Here is a 24,531-nt window from a genome sequence, read left to right as displayed (position 1 = left end):
GGGGACCGGGCAGCTCCTGCCACGAGCCATGTGCCCACAAGGTGCTGGAGGCTGCAGGGATGGGAAGGTCCCTGGGCAGGGCTGGCCTGTGGCCGACAGTGCCCCCCCATCCCCAGGGTAGAGGTGGCCTTGGTGAAGTTGGGTAAGGCCACACTGGCTGCCCTGGGGGCCACTGGCAGCCCCTTACCGCTCCTTGGCCTCGCGCCATGGAGGGCAGTGTCTCCATGTCAGGCATCCTCCTTTCCTCCAACATCTCCAGGGCGCTGGTCTGGCAGCCCCCGTCCCCAGCACCAGGCCCCCACACCTGTGCCTGCCCACCTGGCTGCTCCCCATCCCCTCGCCCACCTGTGAGTGCTGGGCTGGGATGCTCCAGGAGGAGTGTGAAGGATCAGCATGTGTGCTCCTCCTCAGTCCCTGTGGGATGGCCCTGCTGTCACTCCTGCCCGCTGCGCCCCACCATCCTGTGCACTGCCAGGACCCCCAGGGACTCGGGGGCTCCACTTGCCTGGACATCTACCAGGTGCCCCGAACTCCACCCTGCACATATAGTAGGTGCCACACGCCTGGAGGAACTTGCTGGTCCTCTTGCTCAGGCTGGTCACCTGGAAGAGCAGCTTGGGGGTGCCCAGCTCGTCACACGGGTGGATGATGTTTGGAAAAGCTGGGGTGGGGTGAGGGCTGCTGGCACAGTGAGCTGGGGACCCCCCCACCTCACTGCTCTGGCCACTCCACAGGGAGCCTGCGCAGCATCCCACTGGAGGTGAGACGAAGTGCCAGTGCTGCTGCCAAGGGGTGGGGGAGCTGCAGCCCCACAGCCAGGGCTCACCAGTGTAGGGCACCCCCACCATCCTCCTCACATAGGAGACCAGCTGCAGGAGGGTGCAGCTGGCCTTGGCCAGAAGGCTCTGGTCATCTGCAGGGAGAGCAGCGGTGGCTGAGTCCAGCAGGTGGCCCTGGCAGCTTGACGTGGATGAACGTGCCGCCCCCTGGGATGGTGGGGCTGGACCCTGCCCCGCAGTGTTGGTGAGGTCAGAGGTGAGTGGGGTGCGGGACTCTGCTGGTGCCTCCCCCAAACCTTGCAGGGTGAGCCCAGGTGACCCCCCACCACAGCAGAGTTTTACTGCAGTGGGAAACCCCAGGGTGCAGGCAAAGGGGTGGTGAGGCCACAGGGGGACAGCTGGGCTCACCTGGTGCCCTGGGGGCTGCAGCCCTCGGGGCTGGGGGCAACATAGTGGCTTGGTGTGCAAGCCAGCACAGGCAGGACACAAGAATAACCACAAAAACACGGATGAAATGCAAAGAGCAAATTTATTTTCATTACCTCATGAACTGGGGTATCCCCCAAGCAGCATCTAGGCAGAAGCACACAAGCGGGAATGCAGGTGCCGTGAAGCTCAGTCCTTGCTAGAGGATCACCAAAGCTGCTGGTTTTGCCTGTTATTCCGGGATTCACGCAGGCGTAGTTTACCACTGTGCTTTGATCTTTCCCACAGCAGGGCAGGAATCTCAAGCATGTTCAATAGGGTGCCCCTTAAGTCTATCACTGGCCTATGTTATCTGAACACAGATGTTCCACTTGTCAAACACGCAAGGATAGACAACAATTAGTATGCTATATGTGTTTTTCTACACCCCAGGTGGAAGTCACTCGAGTGTGTTTACAATCCTCCTTGCCGATCTTCTGTTATTTTCCCACACTTGGCCCTTCTGGCCCTTGGCGCTTCTCAGCCCCAGTGTCCCCATTGGTCGGCCAGTGGCTCCTGCCTGTTCAGCCACAGCTGCCCCCTCACTGGGTTAAGTCCCTGGGTGTGTTTGTGGGAGCCACAAAGCAAGGAGGAGGGCTTGGCAAGATCCCAGCAGCTCCAACATGCCCAGCATGGGGGCCCACGGGAGGGCAGTGTGGGAGCCCGTCAGCCCTCCCACAGCTCTGCTCTGCCATGGCAACCCTGAGAGGGATCCTGCATGTGGCAGGGCTCGTGGTAGGATGGATGTCACCCTGCCTTCCTGGACGCCCCAAGGACAGGGCAGGTGCTGGGACACTGCAGTGTGCCCAGTGTGCTGCAACACACCCAGAGCAGCACCCAGTGCAACCTGATCCATCTCATACATGCAACAAATAGTGCACCCAGGGTGCTATGCACTGCACCCCAGGCACTGTGCAGTGCACCAATTGCACCACCTGGTGCACACAGCATACTGTGCAGTGCACCACCCAGTGCACCCAGCACACCATGCTCACCCAGCACCCTGTGGTGCAGTACAGCTGCCATGTTGCAGGGGACTGAGTGTGACCATGGAAGGGAGGAGGGCTGGGGGTCCCAGGCATTTGGCAGAAGCAGGGTGGGAGCAGGGAGCGAGGCCTGTGGGGCAGCAAGGTTTCAGGCAGCAGCGGTGTGAAGCATGCAGGGGTGCAGGAGTGCATCACACTCCCACATAGCTGTTCTTGTAGGGGTTGTGCTCACGGGGGGCAGCCAGGGCCCCAGGCATCAGCAACGGCGGGTGGTTGCTGCCCTCCCACAGGGGCTCGTAGCTGTCCTTGGGGGGCAGCTCGCTCACATAGCAGATGTTCTCACTGTAGTTGGGCTTGAAGCTCTCCATGACATCTTTGGGGACTCCGGCCCATTCCTTTGGGGAGCAGAGCAGGGTGAGAGGAGCCACCACCCAGCCAAGCCCTAACTCCACAGAGCAGGGGTTAAGCCCAGGGCAGGGCTGCGCACCGCCACCTTACCTGGAAGTTGCCCTTGTGGGTGATGAAGAGGTCGTCAAAGTTCTTGCTGGGGTTGGGGATTCGGGGCATGAGGATGACCCACACCCTGCACAGGAGAGATGTGTCAGATGGGAAAGGCTCCAGTGCTGCTGCCCCCCACCAGCCCCGCCGCTCACCTTTCCATGCGCACCAGCAGGATGACAAGGACCAGCAAGAGCAGGCAAGAGACAACGGGGATCAAGACCGTGTGGATCCAGAACCAGTGCAGTGGCTCCTCTGCCATGCCTGGAAAGATCCAGGGTGACATGGATCCCCAGCCAGTACACCATGGATCCCCAGCCAGCACACCACCACAACAGTGAGCTGGGCACACCGGTGGCCCTTTGTGGGTGGCCATGGGAGCTTGGCATCATCCCTGGCAGGGCTCAGCTGGGACCGGAGGATGGAGAAGGGGCCCATCCCCAAGCCCTGCCATGCTGCCACCACAACAGACTGGTGACTCCGTCCTGGACTGGCCATGCCAGGGCAGCCCTCCAGGGCTAAGAAACCCCGGCAGATGTTAGCAGGCCCTACTAGCACAGGGTCTTTTTCTTCCAGAAGTGCAAAGAACACAGGGGCCAATGCTGTTGCCTGTGCCCCAGGCACCTGGACAGGTCTCACACCTACAGCTGCTGCCTTGGGCCAGTTTTCCACTTGCTTGGCCATCCCTTGCCTGCTAAGCACCACCATGCCCCAGCCCAGCCTGCCACAGCCCCCATGACCTACCCTTACTGGTGGAGTTGCTGCCCCAGACCACAGGCACACTCCACTCACTCCAGAGCTGGGTGGTGCCGCAGTAGCTGTTGATCTTGCTGCGCACATAGAAGGTATAGTACTTCTCGTAGTCTACACTGGGGAAGGAGAAGACATCTCCTTTCACCTGGTGCTCCTGTGGAGAGACATGGGCCATGCGATGAGGGCCAGCACTGTTGTAGAGGCTGGTGCACAGCTCATCCCTGGGCGCAACCATGAGGGTGCCGCATCCAGGGGGCTCTCACCGTCCAGCTGGTGTCCTTGTTGCTCTTGTACTTGATGGCGTGCTCCAGGCACTGGGCTCTGGGGTACGGGGAGGTCCAGGTCAGCTGCAGCTGGTTGTTGCTCATGTTGCGGATGGTTAGGTTGACAGGTGCCTCCGGTTTCACTTCAAGGCACAGGTGATGGCCGGTGAGTGCCGTCCCCATGCCCCGGTGGCCCTGCCACCAGCCAGGACATGATGGGGCAGCCCTGGGGACCCACAGCCCTGCTCCTGCCCCACAGCAGCCCCACAGAGGACAGTGGGTGCCCCCCACCACTCCATACCCAGGTCCTGCAGCTCCATGCGCTTGCTGGGGATCTCCAGTGTCCTGCCGTCAAGGCTGGCATTGACAAGGACATGGAAAGGCTGGAACTGGATGATCTCGCTCTGGTTGAAGTGGCAGCCGACACTGATGCCGTGGTCCTGCAGGTAGTGCTTGCACTCCACCACAGGGGACCTGTTCTCGTACCTGTGCCACAGCAGGTTACCAGGGCTCCCCAAGACCCCACATGCCCCAGCCCTCCCCAGGACCCCTGTCCCCCGCATATCCCATCCCGCTTGCCCTGGAGACAGAGCCTCCCCCACCCTGGGATTTGGGAAGAGGAGCAGGCTCGTACTGGGACCAGAAATGCTGGCAGTAGCCCCCTGCGCAGGGACCCACCGCTGGACACCCCTGCTGTGGGGGTGGCCATGGGGCAGGGGCACCTACCAGTAGTAGAGGGAGTAGTTGGCTGTGAGCGTCTGTCTGCTCCCCCACATGCAGGTCATGTACTCATCGTTAAAGACAACACACTCCACCCCTGCAAAGGACAGACACCACTGGGCACTGTGGTGGTGGGCAGCTGTGCCAGGGCACAGGGGTGCACCAGTGAGACATGGCACATGCTGGGGTCCCTGCACATACCCATCAGCCTTCCTCTGTGTGAGCCAAACAAGCCCAGCTCTTCTCAGTGGGGCTGTGGTGCAGCCTGCCTGCAATGCCGGGACCCCACCATCCTGTTCACATATGCTGTGTTGGTGATGCCTGGGCTGCTGGCCAAGCAGCTGCCCCTCCCACATCTGTGCCATCAGTTCCTCTTGCTCCAGATGTCCTGTTTCACCTCAATTCCTTCATCTGCTCCCCTTAGTCACCCCATGGCCGCTGTTTGCAGCCCCTGGCACTGTGGGACAGGACAGAAACCCTTCCCTGCCAACCCATTTTGCTTGTCCCATGAGAAAATTGTGGTTTTTCCAGGATTTGTGCCTGATGTCTCCATCCTGTCTAAATTCACCTCACTGTTACCCTTTTGGGTGCTTGCAGGTGTTCATGTGTCCCTGCACCTGAGTGATGGGGGCTATGATGGGCTGTGCTTCCCATTGCAGCCCCTTCACCATAGGGCCAGGGGCTGAGCTCAGAAGTTTGATCTCTGCAGGAAACATGGCTGAGCCCCGGGAGCCCAAGCAGCCGCTCCAGGCACCCACACCAGCTCCTCTGCCCCCTGCTTCCGCTACGCTGTGCCAGCCCCAGTCCTGCCCATGCAGCCAGAGGCCACATCCTGTGCTGGCTGGGGGCTGCAGGGCCACCGGGGTGGTGCTGCTCCCCACATCAGTTATCACACCGCAGTCCAGTCTGGAGGCCACAGGCATGGCTCGCTGCAGGACGAGCTCCTCCAATGTACTGAGATGCCTTGCAGACCCCTTGCAAGTGCCAAACCAGCTGCTGGCAGCTAAGAGCTATCCTGGAGGCTCCCAGAAAATGTTTTTTTTTCCCCTAAAAATGAGGCAGTGGGGGACCTGGTCCCTTCCAAGGTCTAAACCCATCAGCCAGTACTCTAGCGGCAGGAGAAAGCAAGAGCTGGGCTTGTAATGTAACGCAACGGAGCAAACAGGTGCTGTGCTCCAGTTGTTTCCACACGTGAAGATGGAGGGCATCTTCCCAGCAGCTTAGGAAGTCCAGGGATACAGAGGGCCTGTGTATCCACAGAAAGCTGGTGTTTTACTGACAGCCAGCCAAGAAGTGGATTTTTTTCTTGGAAAATGACAGCTGGGGCAAGGGTGCTGGCTGGAAAGAGGAGACGCTGTCACCTTGTGGCAGTACACTCCCCCCAGCAGGCAACGAAACTTCTCCAGGCAGGGAGAAGAGGAAAAAAGCCCCAAGCCCTGGAGGCCGCAGGTTGAAATTTGAACTGACCAATTGCAAACGTGCCAGGTACACTGAGGTGACCTTCTTGGCCAATAGGGATTAAATGACCACAGGTCAGATTCGACAAGGGTATAAGCTGGAGGACATGTGGGAATCAGTCCTCCCCGCAACAGCGGGTCTGCCGCTGGGGACCCCCGCCTTGGGTCAGGGCACCGCCCGAGGTAACTCCTCGAGGGAGAGCGCCCTCATCTTTAGGTGAGTGAGAATGCGCAGTTTGGGTCATCACTTTTAAGGATTCTCAAGTCGGCTGTGTAGTGCTAATTCCCCTTACATCGCCGAGCTTGTGGTTTATAAAATGTTACCATAGCGGAGTTCTAACTAACTTTTCTAATGAAGAATAAATCTGACTTTTAACACCTGTTGGATTTGGTTGTGCATGCATCCGTAACATTTTAAATTGTGGTACTTGGCAGGATGGTGTTAATAGAGGAATTATGACAGAAACACAGCTCTAGCCCTTCTCCCCCAGGTCTGGAATGGGTGAAGGAGAAGAGGTCCGACCCAGCAGCGGTTGTGGAGAGAGTAGAACTATGCCACGGAACTTGTCGAGATGGCAAAGGCAGTGTCTGTGCCCTCCTAGGTGCCTGCTTGATTCAAGGACAAAACCAAAAGAGTGATTCTGCTAAAATGGGGAAATAGATTGTCTGAAGATGGAATTGAGACAAGGAAAGGAGCGGACATGTTCATTGGAAAGAAAGATTGAAATTATGCTGGTACAAGCAAAAAGGCCCCTCAGTATTACCCAAATCTGAAAGTTAATCATGGGTGTGGACCCTGAGGATTGGGATGAGGACATCTGGGGACACTGATGAAAGCAGCTCTGAAGAGGTAGAGGAATTGGAGGAAAGGGACATGCAATCCCGTATTAAAACAGAAAGGCACACAGGTCTGCACGGTGGAAGGCCCCGAACCACTGTTCGCACAAACCCTTGGTCAGGACCCGATCTGAGCGAGTTACAAGCTAAGTGTTTGCATAAGCCAGGCGAAACCAAAACTGAGTATTTGTGGGGAGTTTCTTTAATGGGGGGATTGGATACTGTTGAGTGATGATGAAGTGAGAAGTTACTGGGGCCCGGCGGGTGATCAGTTGATAACATCCCGAGTAGCCTACTGGGCTGGCTGGGGCTGTGGACCCCAAGGAAAAAGGAGAATCTGTTACTATCCGGGCAAAGGGGCTGCTGGAGTTAACGGAGGGAGTGCAAAAAGCCGCCTGTGTTCAGGCCATGGATGATGGAAGGCTGCAGGAAGGTCCGCCCAGCCGGTTGTAACCCCCGCCCTCAGCGGTCTCGAACTCGCGGCCAGCCGGGTCGGAACTACGATCCCGGAAGGAACGCTCTCTGGCGGAAGGCACTGGCGGCAGCCCGAGCTGTGCTGCACAGGCAGTCCGCTGACGGCATCCGGGAGCGGAATTGCTGGAGGGGAAAGCTAGAGACCAAAGGGAAGCGCCAGCAACCTCGTTCCCTCGGGAAGAGAAACGGGACCCTTTGGCGGCACTGCGAGAGGACCTGGAAGGGCTAAAAAAACCCGGAAGCTGTGGTTTGGGGTTCGGGCCGCCCAGTCCGCATGGTGAATGCTTGCCGATGGTCTGCTGATAGAGAGCCTTATATACACATTCCTCCACTATTGCTCACAATGCTTTAGCCAAGCTCCTTGATGCTGTGGAAGTACCATCAGGCATTCACATATATCAGTATATAGATGATATCCTAGTTGGTGGGGGATAACAAGGAACAGGTAGGGCAAGTTGGCTGAGGCCATTTGCAATCTGTTAGTCAAGAATGGGCTAGACATTCCATCTTCTAAATGTTATGGTCCTAGACAAGAAAAGAAATTAAATTCCTGGGAGCACAGTGGATAGCTGGAGCAGTTGCGGTACCTGACAATACTCTATCAGCTACTGAAAAGGAACAGACTCCAGGCAATAAAACAGAATTATAACAGCTGTTAGGTACTTGGGGCTACTGGAGAAAACATATACCAGGGTTTTCAGTGATTGCCCACCCTCTCTATGACTTGTTCTAAAAGAACAGGAAATGGGATTGGACTTCGCAATGTATAAAAGCCCTTAATGCTCTCAAAGATGAGCTTAAGGCTTATCAGAGACTGGGCCCATTGCACCCACGAGATCCATTATGGGTTGAATGGGGATTTGCTGAACATGCCTCATACTGTGGCGTGTTTCAAAAGGGGCCACTGGGACCAGCTAGGCTGTTATTATTCTCTTCCACTGCATTTAAAGAGACTGAGCGATGATATTCAGATTGGGAAAAGGGGGTCTGTTCCCTCACTAGAGCAGTTAAAGAGGCTGAAAAGCTGAGTACCTCACAGGATGTTATAGTACAGGGTCGTTTCCCTCTCTTAAATTCGATCCTCAATGGGTTACCTTCTCCGGAGGGAGTAGCCCAAAAGGCTACAGTTAGGAAATGGTGTGCGTACCTAGAAGGGATAAGCCAATTGCTCCCACTAAAGGAGGGTCCGACTAAGGCTTTGAAACTACAGGAACCTGTAAACTCCTATCCAACCTTGTTGGGTCAACCTTATAAGCCTTCTCTGATTGAGGAGGTGCCCGAATTTGTGGCAGGCTCAGATGTGCAGGGAGTGTGTGGTTCACTGATGAGTCTGCCCATTGAGTGGGATCAAAATGGCAATGTAAAGCAGTGGCATTGGAAACTGGTACTGGGAAGACAGTTGAGGAAGAGGGTGAAAGTAGTGCACAAGTAGGAGAACTACGGGCTTTATGACTGGACATAGAGAATGGTGCTACCATCGTCTGTATTGACTCTTATGCAACCTTTAAGGGCGCTACAGAGTGGATATGTCAGTGGGAATCTAGTAAGTGGGAAGTAGGTCATGCGAAAGTGTGGAGGGCAGAGGACTGGCAACGCCTACTGGCAATAGGGAGATCCCAGCCTTTAAAGTTGGGATGGGTGAAGGGACATGCTCAGGATGGAACCCCAGCTGCAAAATGGAATCAACAGGTCGACCACCTGGCCCAAATCTGGATGGTCACCAGTGAGAAGGAAGATTTGGATAGACTAGCAGAATGGTTGCATATCAAATGAGACCACTCAGGGAAAGCAGATCTCCATTACGAATGCCAATCTCGGGGTTGGCCAGTGTCTATGAAAACCTGTGAAGCAATTCTTACAGCTTGCCCGCAATGCCAAATAAGGCTTAAGGCTAATCACCCACACCAAGCTCCGGCCCAGCATATCGGACAAGGCAAGGCTCTTTGCAGCATGTTGCAGGTTGATTACATTGGTCCTCTGAGACCACCTCATAGGAGGAAATATATTTTGGCAGGAGTGGAAGTAGTATCAGGATTGTCTGTGGCAACAGCTGTTGGCACAGCTACTGGAGACCAGACAGTCCAGGTTATGAGAGAATGGTTTGGTATTCTACCTATTCCTGAATGTATTCAAAGTGATAATGGGTCGCATTTCACAGCCACAGTGGTACCAGACTGGGTGCGAGGGAAAGGCATCAAATGAGTGTTTCTTACCCCATATTATCCCCAAGCTAATGGTATAGTTGAGTGAACCAATGGCTTGATTAAAAAACATGATGATGTTTCATGCCATAACTGGGACGCACGATTACCACAGGCAGTTTTGACTGTTAATAACTGAGGGGGAAATCATGGAAGTCCAAAAATTTGAGCATTTTGTCCTACAGGACCATTAAGGGGCAATGACTATACCAGATGATCAGAGACACCAGTTTCCACTGGAGACATACGTGGGCCAACCTGTCATGGTGAAACTGTCCTCCATTGGTATTGTTCCTATGACCTTAGCAAAACCCAGAGGCTTGTATGCCTAGGAAGCCTTAGATGGGAGTGGAAAGACTCACCGCATCAGTGTCTGGTGGATAATCTTGGACTTCTAACCCTGTGACCCAGTTTTAAGACCAAGGCTTAGTTTGTGCTTTCTTACAGGACAATGAAGAAACAAGCTATTCCAGTGCTTCTGCTGGCAGTGATGATGGTGGCAGGTGTGGATGGTGAAGATCTGGATGATAATGTCATGGCAAAAATGATAGACATCAATATATTGCGAGTCCTTGAGCTCACGTGAGACAAATGTAACAATTATAGTTGGAGGTTCAGATTGGATGGGGGAGGAGGTTATACTCATGTTGCTTATAGTTGTTTACCAGGTGCAGTAAATGCTAGTTCAGTATGGAACACCAAATGTCACTATATCCTCCAACTAACTCATGGGATCATGGGGTGGAGTTGGAATGGTACTACACTATGCCCTGAAATTCCATGGGGGTAACTGTGTATGGTACCCAAGGGAACACTGATAGGGCACTCTAGAACTGACTTTACAACTACCAACCTTAGCCAATGTTACATCTGACAATCTGGGGACTCTTAAACAATCAGTTATATCAGTAAAATGACTATCAAAAATTGGGCCATATTGGATTAGATGCTAATGAAAGAGAAGGGTGTATGTGAAGTTTTGAATCTGTTGATGGATCACTGCTGTGTTCACTCCAAATGTGTCAATGTAGCTTCAAGATTAAATCAACAAAAGAAAATGGCAAGAGACCTAGAGGCAACTGCTTCTGCACCAGGGACTAACTGACTGGAGAAAAGGTTTTGATATGTTCGGATTTTCTTTCACGGGGTGAGTGACCAGCCTTCTCTAATCTTTAATAATGCTTGTAGTTATGATTACTGTAATCTGTATTGCAGTAAGTTCTATCAAACGCTTGGTAGTGAAGCCTGTACTAACGGTAAAATATACTCCCTTAAAACCTGTTCATGCACTGGATATTCCTGTGTCCAATATTCCACTTTAATTCTAGACCAGAATGAAATGATGACCCACAATAAGCGTCAAATTCATCAGACTGAGCTCCCTTTTAACTTAGGAGGCAAGAGGTGACTGTACGACCACTCCAAGGAAACCGGTCGAATCATGACTGTGGTCACGGGGTGGATTGTGTGGCAGTACACTCCCCCCAGCAGGCAACGAAACTTCTCCAGGCAGGGAGAAGAGGAAAAAAGCCCCAAGCCCTGGAGGCCGCAGGTTGAAATTTGAACTGACCAATTGCAAACGTGCCAGGTACACTGAGGTGACCTTCTTGGCCAATAGGGATTAAATGACCACAGGTCAGATTCGACAAGGGTATAAGCTGGAGGACATGTGGGAATCAGTCCTCCCCGCAACAGCGGGTCTGCCGCTGGGGACCCCCGCCTTGGGTCAGGGCACCGCCCGAGGTAACTCCTCGAGGGAGAGCGCCCTCATCTTTAGGTGAGTGAGAATGCGCAGTTTGGGTCATCACTTTTAAGGATTCTCAAGTCGGCTGTGTAGTGCTAATTCCCCTTACATCGCCGAGCTTGTGGTTTATAAAATGTTACCATAGCGGAGTTCTAACTAACTTTTCTAATGAAGAATAAATCTGACTTTTAACACCTGTTGGATTTGGTTGTGCATGCATCCATAACACACCTGTCCCCCGCCCCCCATCCCCCATCCCCCCTCTGCGCACGGCACCACTGACATGACGGGGATGGAAAGGGCAACTGGTGCAGATCTGCTGGCTGCCGTCCTGCCTGGCTGATGCACAGGGCCGATAGGATCTGTGCATCGCATCCTGCCTCCGCCCCCCGCCCCGGCCTGCCACGGGGGACCTCCATTGCCAGGGTTCCTCCCAGCAGCGCTGCCTGCTGAGCTGGCAGCCCCAGGGCCGGCAGAGCTGTGCGGCCACTAGAGCCATGGAACCAGGAGAGCCACAAGGCTGGTAGCCATGGGGCCAGTGGTGCCAGTGATGCTCCAGCGCCAGGGCAGGAGCAAGGACATCCAACAGGGCTCCCCGGCACAGTCCAGCTCTCCCAGCAGCCCCACTGCAAGGGGCCATGTAGATGCCGGGGGTCCTGGGGCGCACTGGGGGGGTCCTGGGGTCTCTAGCGCAAGCCCCACTGGCTCGCCAGCCCACACAGCCCCACATCCTGTCCTCCTCGCCCACCATCACTGGGGAGTGACATCCCCCAACCCCACCACCCATGGGGCACTATGGCCTCCCACCCCCCCTGGGGCCCATGCGCTCCCTTACCTGGGGGGCTGTGGGCAGCAGTAAGGTAGGGGCCCAGCCTGCAGAGGAGGAGGAGGACGGGTACGAGGAAGGCGCCGAGCACCACCATGGCTGGGTGAGCCGTGGGGCGCATGTGAACAACCCCTGCGCACAGCCCACCCACTGCGCAGGGCTGCCGGCTTCCGCACCCACACTGCTTCCTGCCCCACAGCACCGCCTGCCACGAGGGGCCCACCCCGCGCGGCGCCCCACGAGTAACTCCAACGGGGACCGTGGCTCACTCCAATGGGGTCCCGCGGCCCATCCCAGTGGGGCCCCACGGCTCATCCCACTGGGCTCCTGCCCCCCTTCCTGCCCAGGCCCTACAGCTCACCCCTCCAGGCCCCGCTGCCTGCCCCAGTGGGACCCTGCAGATCATCCTGCCGTATTCCCATGGCTCACCCCACCATGCCACAGGGCTCACCCCCCACAGGGCTGCCCCCCAGGAGCAGGGCCGGTGGGGGCTTCCCGACCCACAGCCCAATCACGGGTGTCCTGGGCTGGGTCCCTGAGAACTGGGCAGAACTGGGAGGCACTGGGGCAGTCCCGGGGGGGGCAGCTGCAGGGAGACGTCACAAAGGGGCTCGTGGGGGCGGTTACGGGAGGTGGTCGTGAGGGCTAGTGGTGGTGCCATGATGGGGGCAGCGACGGGGGGACGGCCGTGGGCGCAGCGGTAGGGGTGTGGTCGGGGGGACGGTGGCCGTGAGACCAACGGCGCCGGCGTCCCGTGCAGCGGGGGCAGCCGGAGGCGGTGAGCTGCGGGGCGGTCCTGGCGGTGATGACGAAGGTAGTCGCTGTGGGAGACACGTGACCTCAGCCCGGCGCGGTGCCGGCGCAGCGCCTCCGCTAGGGGGCACCGCGCGCGCCTCGGGCCTCCCCGTCCATCTTCGACAGTTTCCGCCTTCGCTCGGCTCAGGCTCGGGCCTTCCCCGCCGGCGCTCGGGACTCTTCGTCCTTCCTCGGCCCCGCTTCGGGACGCTCCGGCTCCCCTCGGCGGCGCCCGTGACAGCGACGCTCGGGCCTCTCCGGCGGCGCTCGGGCGGCCCCGTCCAGGGCGCAGGGCGCAGGCGCGGTCGGCCCCGGCGGTCCTTGTTGTGGCCCGGCCGCCTCTAGCCGCCGGCCGGTCTGGGATGGCGGCCTTCGGCGTCCTCAGCTACGAGCACCGCCCGCTCAAGCGCCCGCGCCTCGGCCCGCCTGACGTCTACCCGCAGGACCCCAAGCAAAAGGAGGTGCGGGGGCCGGGCGTGCGGGGGGACCCGGGGTGCGGGGGGACCCGGGGTGCGGGGTTGCCGTGCCGGGGCTGGCTGTGAGGAGGCCCCGGGGCTGGGGTGGGGGTAGGGAGCCCTCCGTCCCCGTGGTGGCCGGGCGTGAGGGGCCCGTCCCGCCGGAGCCCCGGCTTGGGGGGGGTCGGGCCTGGCCGAGGGACCTGCGGTTCCCGTGTCCTGGCAACGAGGGCCTGGGGGAGGCCGGTTGGGACCGCGGGTCCTGTCCCCGCGCTGGCTGAGCCGCCGTGGCGGGGACAGAAGCCGCGGGCGTTTGGCATGGAGGGGCCTTGCCGGGCCCTGCTGATCGTCCTTCCCCCCCCAGGATGAGCTGACTGCTCTGAACGTCAAGCAAGGCTTCAATAACCAGCCGGCAGTCTCTGGGGACGAGCACGGCAGTGCCAAGAATGTCAATTTCAACCCAGCGAAGGTGAGCGCCATCAGGAGTGTGGGGGTTTGGCAGGGCCTGGTGCCTGTACGACCAGGCTGCTGGGTCCTGGGCAGTCCTGGGTCTCATTTCTTCCCCATGTCCAGAACCAGGAGACCCTTCCCTTTAGGATGGGTGGTTTAGGACCTAATCTGTTCCTGTAGAATCAAAATTCTGCATTCTTTTGGAACTGTGTCCCACACCTGAGAGAGCAGGTTTTTGTCTTGCTCCATACGTCTTAGGGGCAGGTCTGTATCTGCAGTTTCTGTTGAACCAGCATCTAGAACTCCTTATGCTCTGCAACTAAAGCAGAAGACTAGGATACAAGAAGCGGGAAACTTCTTCTTACTGCTTTGGTTACATTATGGCCATGGTAGAAGAGAAGTAAGATTTCTTGAAACACCTGGCAATGTAAACATGGGAGTTACATGACAGGCTTCAGCTCCGTTTTTTCAGTCTCAAAAATCAAGATGTTAACTTCCTGGCCTCCCCAACAAGAGGACTAATAATGACCTGGGATGGAACGCAATCAATAAGCACAGTATGTTTGTTTTCCTTGGCTGACATCTGTCCCAGAAGCCTTCTGTCTGGTTTGACAAGTATTTGTAGAGAGTTGCGTCTCCGTCTCAACTTGAGTCCCTGCTTGGTTATTGTATGAGTTGTCTAGAAGCATTCCTCTTCGCAAGTATAACAAAGGAAATTATTGGCAGTTTTTTTGTGTTTCAAAAGTTGATACTGGTGAGAATTCTGGTAGGAATGATAAATAAGATTTTAAGCACATAGATAGATCTTTGACCTGTGAAATGCAATTCATCCTTTTTTACTTTTTTTCCAGATCAGTTCAAATTTTAGCAGTATTATCGCAGAAAAGCTGCGGTGCAATACACTGCCTGACACGGGAAGACGGAAACCCCAGGTGAATCAGAAAGATAACTTTTGGCTGGTGACAGCACGTTCTCAGAGTGCCATAAACAACTGGTTCACAGATCTGGCTGGAACTAAGCCCCTCACTCATCTCGCTAAGAAGGTATGTTACAGGAGAGGCTGCCTGGCTGGGCAGAGTATTTAATCTATGCTTGTTTTTGAAGTGTTTGTATAGTAGAAGGTTTTTTATTATTTGGAGAGGTTTCTTCTCTCTACATCTCTTGAAGCTTTCAGCTTGAAGAGTGTATCCAGGATTTGTAGTGCACTGGCTGTAGTTGTCTCCAGTCAAAGAACTGGTCCCTTGTCTGTTGTTTGGGGGTTGTGTTCAACTTTGCTTTTTGGCTTGTATGATAAGACTGATTTATTTTAAGGTTCAGATGTTTTTCAGAAGAGCTGCCACTGTTGCCTTTGGTCTGTTGTTTACATTAGGACCATTCCTATTGTGGAGGGTTTTTCGAGTTGTCAAAAGTCATAGTGAGAATTACTGGAAATAATCAGCTGAGTTACTTTGTAGGCTTCTGTTGCAGTGACACATGTTTCTGGTTTTAAGCTGAGAAGAGTATGTGTATTATAGCTTGTTCTCAGCCAGGCTAGAGCATTTCTGTGCCCTGGGGTCTAGGGCTAGATATTTCCCTGGTAACACTGAATTCTGTAGAGTATGAAAGAAGAAAGAAGGGTTTTACTCTGCCATTTTATCGGGCCCGATAGCAAGGGCGCTTAACTCTCTGTCAGGGTGGCCCTATAAACAAGGACTCAGGAATCTAGTATGCATTGTGGAAGAACGTAACTCCCAGTTGTGAAATGGTAGCAGAGCACGTAGTTTAGAAGCTGGAGTTTGTCTGGTCCTTGGTGTTCTGAGTCACTCTAGGGGGAAAATTAAGTTATCGGATTTTCCCAGAATCTGTCTCTTTATAAACATAGTCCTTGTATCCTTCTTTGCATCTTGGCTGTCAGTTTCCTGAGGTCATTGTGAAAGTTTGGACCTTTCAAGGCCTTCCCTAGTTTTCTGCAGTGGGCTCCATCAGTTTTTGTGGACTTAGACATGAAAGTAGTGACTGTTGCTAGCCAAGTAGTCCATGTCTTTGTGTCTTTGAGGCATCAGGGAATAATTGGGAAGAATGTAAGAAACATAGCAAGTCAGCGATTGAACTGTTGGTAGTTCAGGGACTTTGAGATACCTACCAAATTGACCTGTCCTCTGAATTTCTGTTGCTCTGTGAACACATGCATACTTTTGCTGTCCATTGTATCCTGTGGAAACGAGCCTCACAGCTGTACTTCTTCCTGTGATGTGTTATTGCTTCCTGGTTTATAGATCTGCAGTCTGATGATTTCACTGGTATCCTCCCATGTTGTATCTTGAATTTTGAATCTTGGATTAATGAATTCCTTTCTACTATGCCACTCAATTCCCTGTTTCTCACAGTCTTTTGTTGGCTAGTCATGATACTACGAGACTTTTGTAACCACTCTTTCGTTTACAAAATGAAGAGTGCTATGTTCAGTCTGTATAGTAGATACTCTGTGTTTCTGACTCAGTCCTTAGTCTGTACCTTTTGTAGTTTATATCCTCTCTGAAGGATATCCTCAAAGCTGTTTGCAGGATTCAGGGTGTGGATTTACAGTGATGTAATTATGTTTTCTGTCTTCTTTCAATTTGTTTTGTTTCTCTTTATACTGAAATGCAGCTCTGGTACTGTTGCTTTCTGACCAGAGGTGAATTCTTGCAGTAGGTTTTTTGAGATGCAGAGCAACACAGTACCTTTTCCCTTTTTACCTTTTTCACAGCTTTCAGCGCCTACAGCGTGTGTAGTTGCTTTGGATAGTTCCCATCTAAGTCCTTGGTTGCAATTCTCCCTCTCAATTCTGTTACAGGTGCCCATCTTCAGCAAGAAGGAAGAGGTCTTTGGTTATTTGGCGAAATACACGGTTCCAGTAATGAGAGCAGCCTGGCTCATCAAAATGACTTGTGCCTATTATGCTGCCATCACAGAAACCAAGGTGAAAAAACGTCATGTCATTGATCCCTTCATTGGTAAGCACTTTGTGCGGAGCACTGGTTTTGTCCATCGCAAATGTTTCCTTCTCAGCCTGTTCTTGAATAGTAAGAGGTAGCCTGGAAATCCATATAAACTTGTTTCCTGCTGGTAAGTCCTAGTGCTCTGATGTGCATAACTGCCTAAAACAACAGGGCCCACCTGTGAGAGTACACTGTTGAAAAATAAGTCTTAGCAGCCACAAGTACATCCTGAGAGCCTACCTATTCTTTCTCCCTGTTAAGTTCTACTATGCTGCTCTGCTGTATAACCTGTTTTTTTCTTACCCTACAAAGACTGTAAACATTATAATTTAGCAATGACTGATTAGCTTCTTTTCAAGTGAGTGAGTACGTTTCCCAGAGAATTCCAGTATGTTACTCCCTGTTTGTGTTTCCAATTTCATTAAGCTTTACTGGATCCCGTATCTAACATCCTTTGCATCCTGGCATGCTCTACATTACTGTGGTCTAGGAGAACTCCCCTGGCTGTTTTCTGGTTTGTATGGCTGTGACTACAGGACCTGACCATATTCCTTTGAAAAGCAGTATTAGCAGCTGAAGTCCTTGGATTTATTTTTTTTTTCCTCCTTGTTTATCTTTGGTATAAATGTTACACAGGCTTCTGATGTCTGTATTTGGAGGTTGATTGGTTTGTTAGATATATTTATTCCATTTACTTTCCTGTTCCTTTGGGTGTTTGTCCTACTGCTGAGACTATGTTATTTGTTTCACATTTTTGCATATTTTGCCTTAGGTTTTGTCATCTGCATTGTCCCAGAGGAGTGTAATCATGCTGTCACTTTGTGTATTGAGTTTGTCTCTTACACAATTAGGTTTTAGTAAAAACAATTATTTAAAAAAATAATTGATCATGGCTTTACACTGATATCTGAAAGAGATTAAGAACAAGTTCAGAGTTGAACTGTTTTCAGTGTTTCTGCTGTCTGTCAGATTGAGGATGCTAAACCAGGCTGGCCTAACACTGCTCCCTGCTGGAAAGCCTATTCTCTCTGCCTGCTGTTTCTCAACAACTGCAGCTGAAGAATCTTTCTTCCCAACTTTTCTTGTACAAAGTAACACTACACCCGAACACAGAAGTTTTTCCCCTTGTTCTTTACTTATGTGGATGCTTCTTCCTACCGCCCCCAGGGCACAAGCAAAGCTAATATGGCACTTACTTTTCTTTCTTTGTCTTTCTGTCCTTTTCAAATGACAGGAACTTTTTTGGGTTTCCACTTGCGTACCAGCCTGGTTCTTTCCTGCTTCTGTTTACCACGGCACTTGTTGCTAACCTGTTTCCTCTTCTCCAGAATGGACGCAGATCATCACCAAGTACCTGTCAGAGCAGCTGCAGAAAATTGCGGAGTTCTATAGACAGCTCCCAGGGCAAGGCTGTGGTTCACCATCTGGGCCAATGCCCCAAGAGGTGGAACAAGCTTTGAAGCAGTGGGACTACAATGAGAAACTAGCTATGTTCATGTTCCAGGTGAGGGACTGGAGGGGGCTGCTTGGGTGGGTGCGTAGCAGAGGAGGGCTAGGGGAAGTGGATGCAAAGTGATGTATTTTTGCAGAATATTCTCATTCTGTAAATGGACCATTAGTGCTGGATGCAGTTTTGAGCTCAGTAGTAGAGTAGGGGTAGTAGAGAACTGTGCAAACTTCCAGAGTTATTTCCACTGTTAGAAAGCAAGCAGCTGCTGCTGCTCTGCCTTCCTTTAGCAGATGTTCCTTCAGCTTTTGTCCGTTTGCTCTGCCTTTATCTGTGTGCAGGATGGCATGCTAGACCGACATGAATTCCTGACATGGGTCCTCGAGTGCTTTGAGAAGATACGGTCAGGAGAAGATGAATTTCTGAAAATGCTCCTACCCCTGCTGCTGCGGGTGAGAAATATGTACCTGGCTTGCTTCAGAAGAGCACTGACTGCTGCTGTTGCCAGTCCTCTTCCTATTGCCTAAGGGATGATAAGCTATTTTGCACTGAGTACACTAGGGAGCGTCCCTCTCAGCATCCTTCTTGGCTCATGCAGGGATATGTTTTTAGTCCTGCTGTCTTCTGTTTCTTTGTCCTTTACCCTGTTTCCCTGCACTGAACTTGGTAATCCCTGCCCACATCATAGCTGTGATAGGTGGACTCATTGTGCACCACTACATGGAAACTGCTTTTCTTTCTTTCTCTTGCAACTGGATTCTAGGCAGACCTCTGAAGCCCTGGGAAGGCTGGGTGTGGGTACATTTTGATACGTGAAGTCATTGCCATAGAGCATTTAAAGTTGGTTTTTTTTCCCTCATGCTTAGTAGCCAGTGAGTGATAGATGATGCTAAGGAGCTCTCTGTAAAAAAGGACTGTCTCTACAAGGCAGTACCACAGAGTAGGCTACTTCAGGAGGGTCAAGAGTTTCTCTTGTGCTGCTTGTAACAAGGATGTTTTCCCTCCTCCCTCTTCCCTACAGTACTCTGGAGAGTTTGTGCAGTCTGCATACCTGTCCAGACGTCTGGCCTACTTCTGCACCCGCAGGCTTGCTATGCAGCTGGATGGTGCTGGTGGGCACCCACCCCACATCCTGTCTGCCCAGACAGGGAATGCTCTTCCTTCAACTCCCACCCCTCAGCCAGCTGCAGGGAATCCTCCTCCCAGCCCTTTCAGCGACTTACTGCTGTGCCCCCAGCACAGGCCAGTGGTATATGGGCTCAGCTGCATCCTCCAGGTAGGTTGAAGTAGTGGTTGGTGATCATGGGGTCAACATGGACAGTTTATATTGTATGCCGTCACAGAAAAATCATTACAGTCCAAGTCAGCAAGTTCCTGAGTACAGAAATGTCAAACCATGATTGTCAAAGGGTAGGTCTTTGCTGATGTGTTAACAAAGATTTTGTACCAGACATCAGTGCTGTAGCAGTGCCCTTGACTAACTTACATGGCTGGGAAAGTTTTGCAGAAGAGGGGATGAGAAAGAAAGGGTTATTTCATCTTGTATATATCAGTAACAGGTTGTCATCTAGGAAAGGAAATTATGCCAGAAATGAAAGAGTGCTTTGTCATTTTGTGAGCTCTTAAAAACAAACAACCCCTCATCAGAAGAACTCACCCCCACAGAACAAAAAAACCCCCAAAAACCACAAAAACAAACCAAGCAACCAGCACACACAAAAAACAACCCCTCCCACTTCATTATCGAAGAACTTTAATGGTTTAGGCAGACCACTCTCCTCAGGAGTGGCAGCAGGCTATGAGAAGGAACAACTCTAAATTCATTATCTTTATACTTGGAATTGATTAAGCCTTACCTTGCGGTAAAAGGGCAAGGTTGCCAAAGCCTTACTGATAGATGTTTGAAGGGCAAATACTGTTGTGTCACTCTGGGACTCAGTCCATACTGTCCTTGTGTCAGAGGAAGATAGGCGAGTTCCATTCAGCGTGTGTGTTCATGGTTGTGGTTTTCTCCTTCAAGAAGAGAGTGAGTAGGTCAGGTGGGTCCCTGCAGGAGTGGAGACTGCCCCTTCCACAGGAGGAAAGGAGCACGTTAAAGCAGAGGAGATTCCAGAGAGTGCAGGATGGAGCTGGAGGTGGAGAGGAGGAGAGCACAGAGGTTGGGAACCTGCAGCTCAACAGAGAAATTTGAGATCAAGGAGCCCTGACAGGATCAAGAAGCAGCCAGCCAGCTCTCAAACAGGGTAGAAAGAAAATTTTTAGAGTACAGTCAGCTAGAAGTAAGGATTTGTCTGCAAGGGTTAGAGAGCAATGTGAGGGTTATAAATAACCCCTTTGTATTCCTGTTTAGCCTTTCTTGGTCACTTAGTTAAAAAGGCTTAGATTTTTTTTTTTCTTGTTTCAGTGTGATAAAACATGTCTTTTTAAATATAAAAGTCCTTTGTTTGGGGAGCTTACTTCAGGGAAAACATATAAGCATCTACACCTCAAAGATTTGGCTGACTAGGGCTTTAAACACAACCTGCTTAAAAAGTTCAAATGGGTTAATGATTGTCATCTTTTTTAGTATATCTTGGAAGAGCTCTTCTGATAGATCTACAGATCAGAAGATCTGTAGATAGTAGATAAGGCTAAGGCAGAATAAGATCTAGTGTTTGGAAGTTGGAGCTGGGTAAAGTCAGGCTGGAAACAGATGCATTTCTAACAGTGTACATAATTAACCTTTGCTCAAATGTGCTTGAGATATGATGGATTCTTTGGTTTGAGTGTTTAAAACAGCCTTGGTTGTCCATCTTAATGTCTGGCTCCTTGTGAGCCAGAAGCTGTAAGGGTGTATCCTAGGGATCATTCAGTGAAGTTTTGTCTGTGTGTGTGGGTGTCTGTACAAGATCATAAAAGAATGAAAACACACATATAATAGTATTATGATTACAATAATGCTTATAATAATACTTGTAATTATTAAATAATACAGTATAATGAGTTTGGGTCTGTTGACTCATATTTTATTCTCACACTTTATTCTTGATGAGGCCTGTAAGTCACTAACGTAAATGCTGCTCTGGGACCATGAGGGCTAGATTGTGCATTGACTGTGTGAGTTGTAGAAAACAAGTTCTCTTTAGAAACAGCAGGTTGCTCTGCAGCAACATGTTGCTGCTTTTGGATAACAGGGAACTCTGGTCTTGGCTTCCTAAACATACCTAGATCAAGAAACTCAGTGCAGCAAAAATACTAATTTGCTCCTTTCTACTCTAGTATGGTCTTTAGCCCAAAGAATCTTTCAGAGCTTAGAACAAAAAAAAAAAAAACCAAATAGTAAATATTTATATAGGATGATGAATGCCTGAGCAGTAAGACAAAGGAGTGGTTATTTCTGTAGAAAGTAATCTAACTTAATTATTTTGACCTTGATTTTCTCAATGATACTGACTTTTCTATCTGTTGCAGAGTATAATTTTGTGTTGCCCAAGTGCCCTTGTGTGGCATTACTCATTGACTGATAGCAGGATAAAGACCGGCTCTCCATTGGACCACCTGCCTATAGCCCCATCCAACTTGCCCATGCCAGGAGGGAATTCCGCCTTTACACAGCAGGTGAGCAGCCTTCAAAAAAGGGAGCTCTTGTGGTCCCAGGTAATAGTTGTATCTTGGCTCTTTCAGGATTTTTTTTTCATGTTGTGTGATAAGCAGAGCTGGAGGTGCTGTCTCGCTCCCAAGGAATTAACTGCTCCCATTCTGCTATAAGCAAGACAGTGATGTTCTTGGAAGACGGGCAAAATCTAACCTTGCGTAGAATTACTGTCATGCTCTTTGTTTTCTGATAATTTTGTACACAGGACTACTAAGGTATCCTTTTGTATGTTTACACAAGTCCATTGCTTTTAGGTTCGGGCGAAGCTGCGTGAAATTGAGCAGCAGATAAAGGAACGCGGCCAGGCTGTGGAGGTTCGCTGGTCATTTGACAAGTGCCAGGAAACCACAGCAGGTAACTTGCTGTAGGTTAAAGCTTCTCTCCCCCTGTTCCATGTATTACCCTGACAAACTTTGTGTCTGGCTGTTTCCTTTGATTTTTCCTGTTTGGTGCCATTGGTGTTCACTGTCAGCAGTGAAAAAAAACAAATGGCTTTTTTTCTTTCCAGTGCAAAATTTTGTGGGGGTCCATTTCCCCAGGTATAGGGGGAGTTTGTGTTACTGGAAGCTGGAAGTGTGTACCAGAGAACTATACTCTTGTATATGTGCCATGTTCTGATGCTTTCCCCTAACATCTGCTGTTGGCTGCTCTGAGAGTCAGGATGCTAAGCTAGGTGGACCCTTGCCTAACTGGTACAGCTTTCCATAGGCAATCTCCTGAGCAATGAGCTCACAGAAGCTTTTGCTCCAGAGTCTGTTGTACCAGTTGCCAAATATGCATTTCTTTTCTCTGTTCTCTTCCAGGTTTCACTATTGGCCGTGTCTTGCACACTTTAGAAGTTCTGGACAGTCACAGCTTTGAAAGATCTGACTTCAGCAACTCTTTGGATTCCTTGTATAACAGGATATTTGGGCTGGGTCCAACCAAAGACAGTCATGAGGTGCCTTGGGACTTTGTTGCTGGGCCCTGGTCTTGGCTATGTTCTTGTTTATATTCCACAGTTACCATCCTGTGTCTGCAGAGAGCTGACTAGATAGTGCCCTTTGGCCAAGAGATGCGATCTCCATTGAAAAGGATTTAATGCAGCCTTAAGTTAGGGAGGTACTAAAGTGAGAATGGGGGCATCTGTGCTCTAGAAAGTCTACGCTAACAAACGCGTGTAAGCTTGAGAGAATCCACGCAGCTAACTGAGGAGTCTCCTGATGGAAGACATCGGTCTGGATAGCAGAGTGATGATAAAGACATGTTATGTGTCTGAGAGAAGTAAATGCTAGCCTTGTCAAATTCTGGGCTGGCAGCTGCTTCCTGGGAGTCTGGGAGCTCACAGTTCAAGTTCCTCTTAGCCTGGGAGGTGACATATTTATGATGTGTAGGACCATAGTGCAACCAATACTGCATTGGTTTTTGGAAGTGAGCTGTGGGAGTGATAGTTTGCATACTTTGTATAATGCTGTTGAGAAGCTGTGTTTCACTTTGTGCTAAGATTAGCACTTCATAGATGTGCTGCTGGAAGAGAGATGATTTTCTGAAGCAAAACCAGCCTGCAGATTTGTGAAAGGCTGTGGATCACCTCGTATTGCCAAGTGGAGTCAGAGATGAAGCAGGAGGGCTCTAGCTTGACATCTGTCCTCCATGTTAGGAAGAGGAGAATGTTACAGCCTTCTGGCTGTGCTCTACTGTTATATCCAATCTGAGGCCTTAGGACTGCTCACATCTTCTGTTTGGCTCAGGTTCTCACTGTAGTGCCTATATCTCAACAGATCTCCCCAGATGATGATGCAGTGGTGGCCTTGCTGTGTGAGTGGGCTGTCAGCTATAAACGCTCTGGACGCCACAGGGCTATGGTCGTGGCCAAACTCTTAGAGAAGCGTCAAGCAGAGATAGAGGCTGAGGTAAGTCCTTATTCCTGGAAAGCTAGCAGTGGTAAAGGAGAGCAGAGGCTACCTAACTAAGATTATCTTAACTATTACACTGGAAGGCAAAGGCTGATCAGCACAATGCCTCTTAACGCTGGTACCGTTAATTATGGCATTTGCTCCATCTAACCCAAAGTACGTCATAAATGACCCTGCAGGATGGTGTGTATCCCATTTCTTGGATATGTTTGAAGACAGGTGGTGGCAGTGCAGAAGTACTGGCTTACTTGGAGACCGTGGAGTAGCTTACAGAAACCTGTGTGGTGGCTTTCCTATAAGTGCAAGATAGGGAAATTATCTTGACTTCTTTTTTGGAGTTTATGGATACTGAGTTTCTCCTCTGTGACAGCAGTCAGTGCTTTTTTCTGTTTCTACAGAGATGTGGGGACTCTGAAGTCGTGGATGAGAAGGGCTCCATCTCCTCAGGATCACTCTCAGCAGCCAGTGCTCCTGTCTTTCAGGATGTCCTTATGCAGTTCCTTGACACTCAAGCTCCTATGCTAAGTATGTAATAAGAAGTTGTGGTCTCCCAGTTTCTAGCTTTCCCTCTCCTGCACTTTGACTTTGTGTGCTATTCTCTTGTATGTAGGTCTTGGATGTGCCTAAATTCTCTGGCTTCCTTGCGATCCAGAGCATACCTTGGAGAGGGAGGGATACCAGCCTGGAGGGCCAGATGACAGAAAGATAATGCAGAAGCATTATGTTAACAGAGTCTTGGCCAAGAATAAATGAGTATAGCCTAATCAGGAATTAATTCAGGCTGAGAACTAGAGGGAGGTTTCTAACTAGGAAGTGACAAAGCTCTGAATAGTCTCTCAGTGCAAGTACTGCAAACAGATTAAGAGGGACAGGATACAACGCTGATGCAGGT

At 51.2% G+C, this 24,531-nt stretch overlaps 2 protein-coding genes across 12 annotated transcripts in view; one reads left to right on the top strand and one right to left on the bottom strand.

Moving 5' to 3' along the window:
* Positions 1-1,289: 1,289 nt before the first annotated feature.
* Positions 1,290-12,171, bottom strand: IL2RG (interleukin 2 receptor subunit gamma). Of its 5 annotated transcripts, XM_049827933.1 has the most exons (9): positions 12,013-12,103; positions 4,666-9,953; positions 4,471-4,561; positions 4,046-4,230; positions 3,745-3,887; positions 3,473-3,635; positions 2,884-2,992; positions 2,729-2,813; positions 1,290-2,625 (listed from the first exon to the last, which is right to left on the bottom strand). In XM_049827933.1, exons 2-9 carry the CDS (start codon positions 4,667-4,669, stop codon positions 2,422-2,424), a joined length of 984 nt encoding a protein of 327 aa, XP_049683890.1. In that variant the 5' UTR covers positions 4,670-9,953; positions 12,013-12,103; the 3' UTR covers positions 1,290-2,421. The 5 variants fall into 5 exon arrangements, with proteins under 5 accessions (XP_049683890.1, XP_049683887.1, XP_049683886.1 ...); XM_049827930.1 differs by lacking the exon at positions 4,666-9,953 and having other exon boundaries at positions 12,013-12,171; XM_049827929.1 differs by having other exon boundaries at positions 4,471-9,953.
* Positions 12,172-13,061: 890 nt separating this feature from the next.
* MED12 (mediator complex subunit 12) overlaps positions 13,062-24,531 on the top strand; it is a 37,223-nt gene continuing 25,753 nt past the window's right edge. For 6 of the 7 annotated variants that reach the window (XM_049827553.1, XM_049827552.1, XM_049827556.1 and 3 more), the window contains exons 1-12: positions 13,062-13,259; positions 13,618-13,722; positions 14,555-14,746; positions 16,519-16,678; positions 17,992-18,167; positions 18,452-18,562; positions 19,132-19,386; positions 21,561-21,707; positions 21,999-22,098; positions 22,548-22,684; positions 23,505-23,636; positions 24,038-24,164. In XM_049827553.1, coding sequence (XP_049683510.1) covers positions 13,161-13,259; positions 13,618-13,722; positions 14,555-14,746; positions 16,519-16,678; positions 17,992-18,167; positions 18,452-18,562; positions 19,132-19,386; positions 21,561-21,707; positions 21,999-22,098; positions 22,548-22,684; positions 23,505-23,636; positions 24,038-24,164 — 1,741 coding nt within the window. In that variant the 5' untranslated portion in view covers positions 13,062-13,160. The remainder of the gene's footprint in view (positions 13,260-13,617; positions 13,723-14,554; positions 14,747-16,518; positions 16,679-17,991; positions 18,168-18,451; positions 18,563-19,131; positions 19,387-21,560; positions 21,708-21,998; positions 22,099-22,547; positions 22,685-23,504; positions 23,637-24,037; positions 24,165-24,531) is intronic. The other variant, XM_049827550.1, reaches the window with a different exon arrangement.

Source organism: Accipiter gentilis, chromosome 24, assembly GCF_929443795.1.
Source record: "Accipiter gentilis chromosome 24, bAccGen1.1, whole genome shotgun sequence".
NCBI classification, from domain to species: domain Eukaryota; kingdom Metazoa; phylum Chordata; class Aves; order Accipitriformes; family Accipitridae; genus Astur; species Astur gentilis.
Note: the sequence above shows the minus strand (reverse complement) of the source record. Positions and strands in the feature narration are given on the sequence as shown.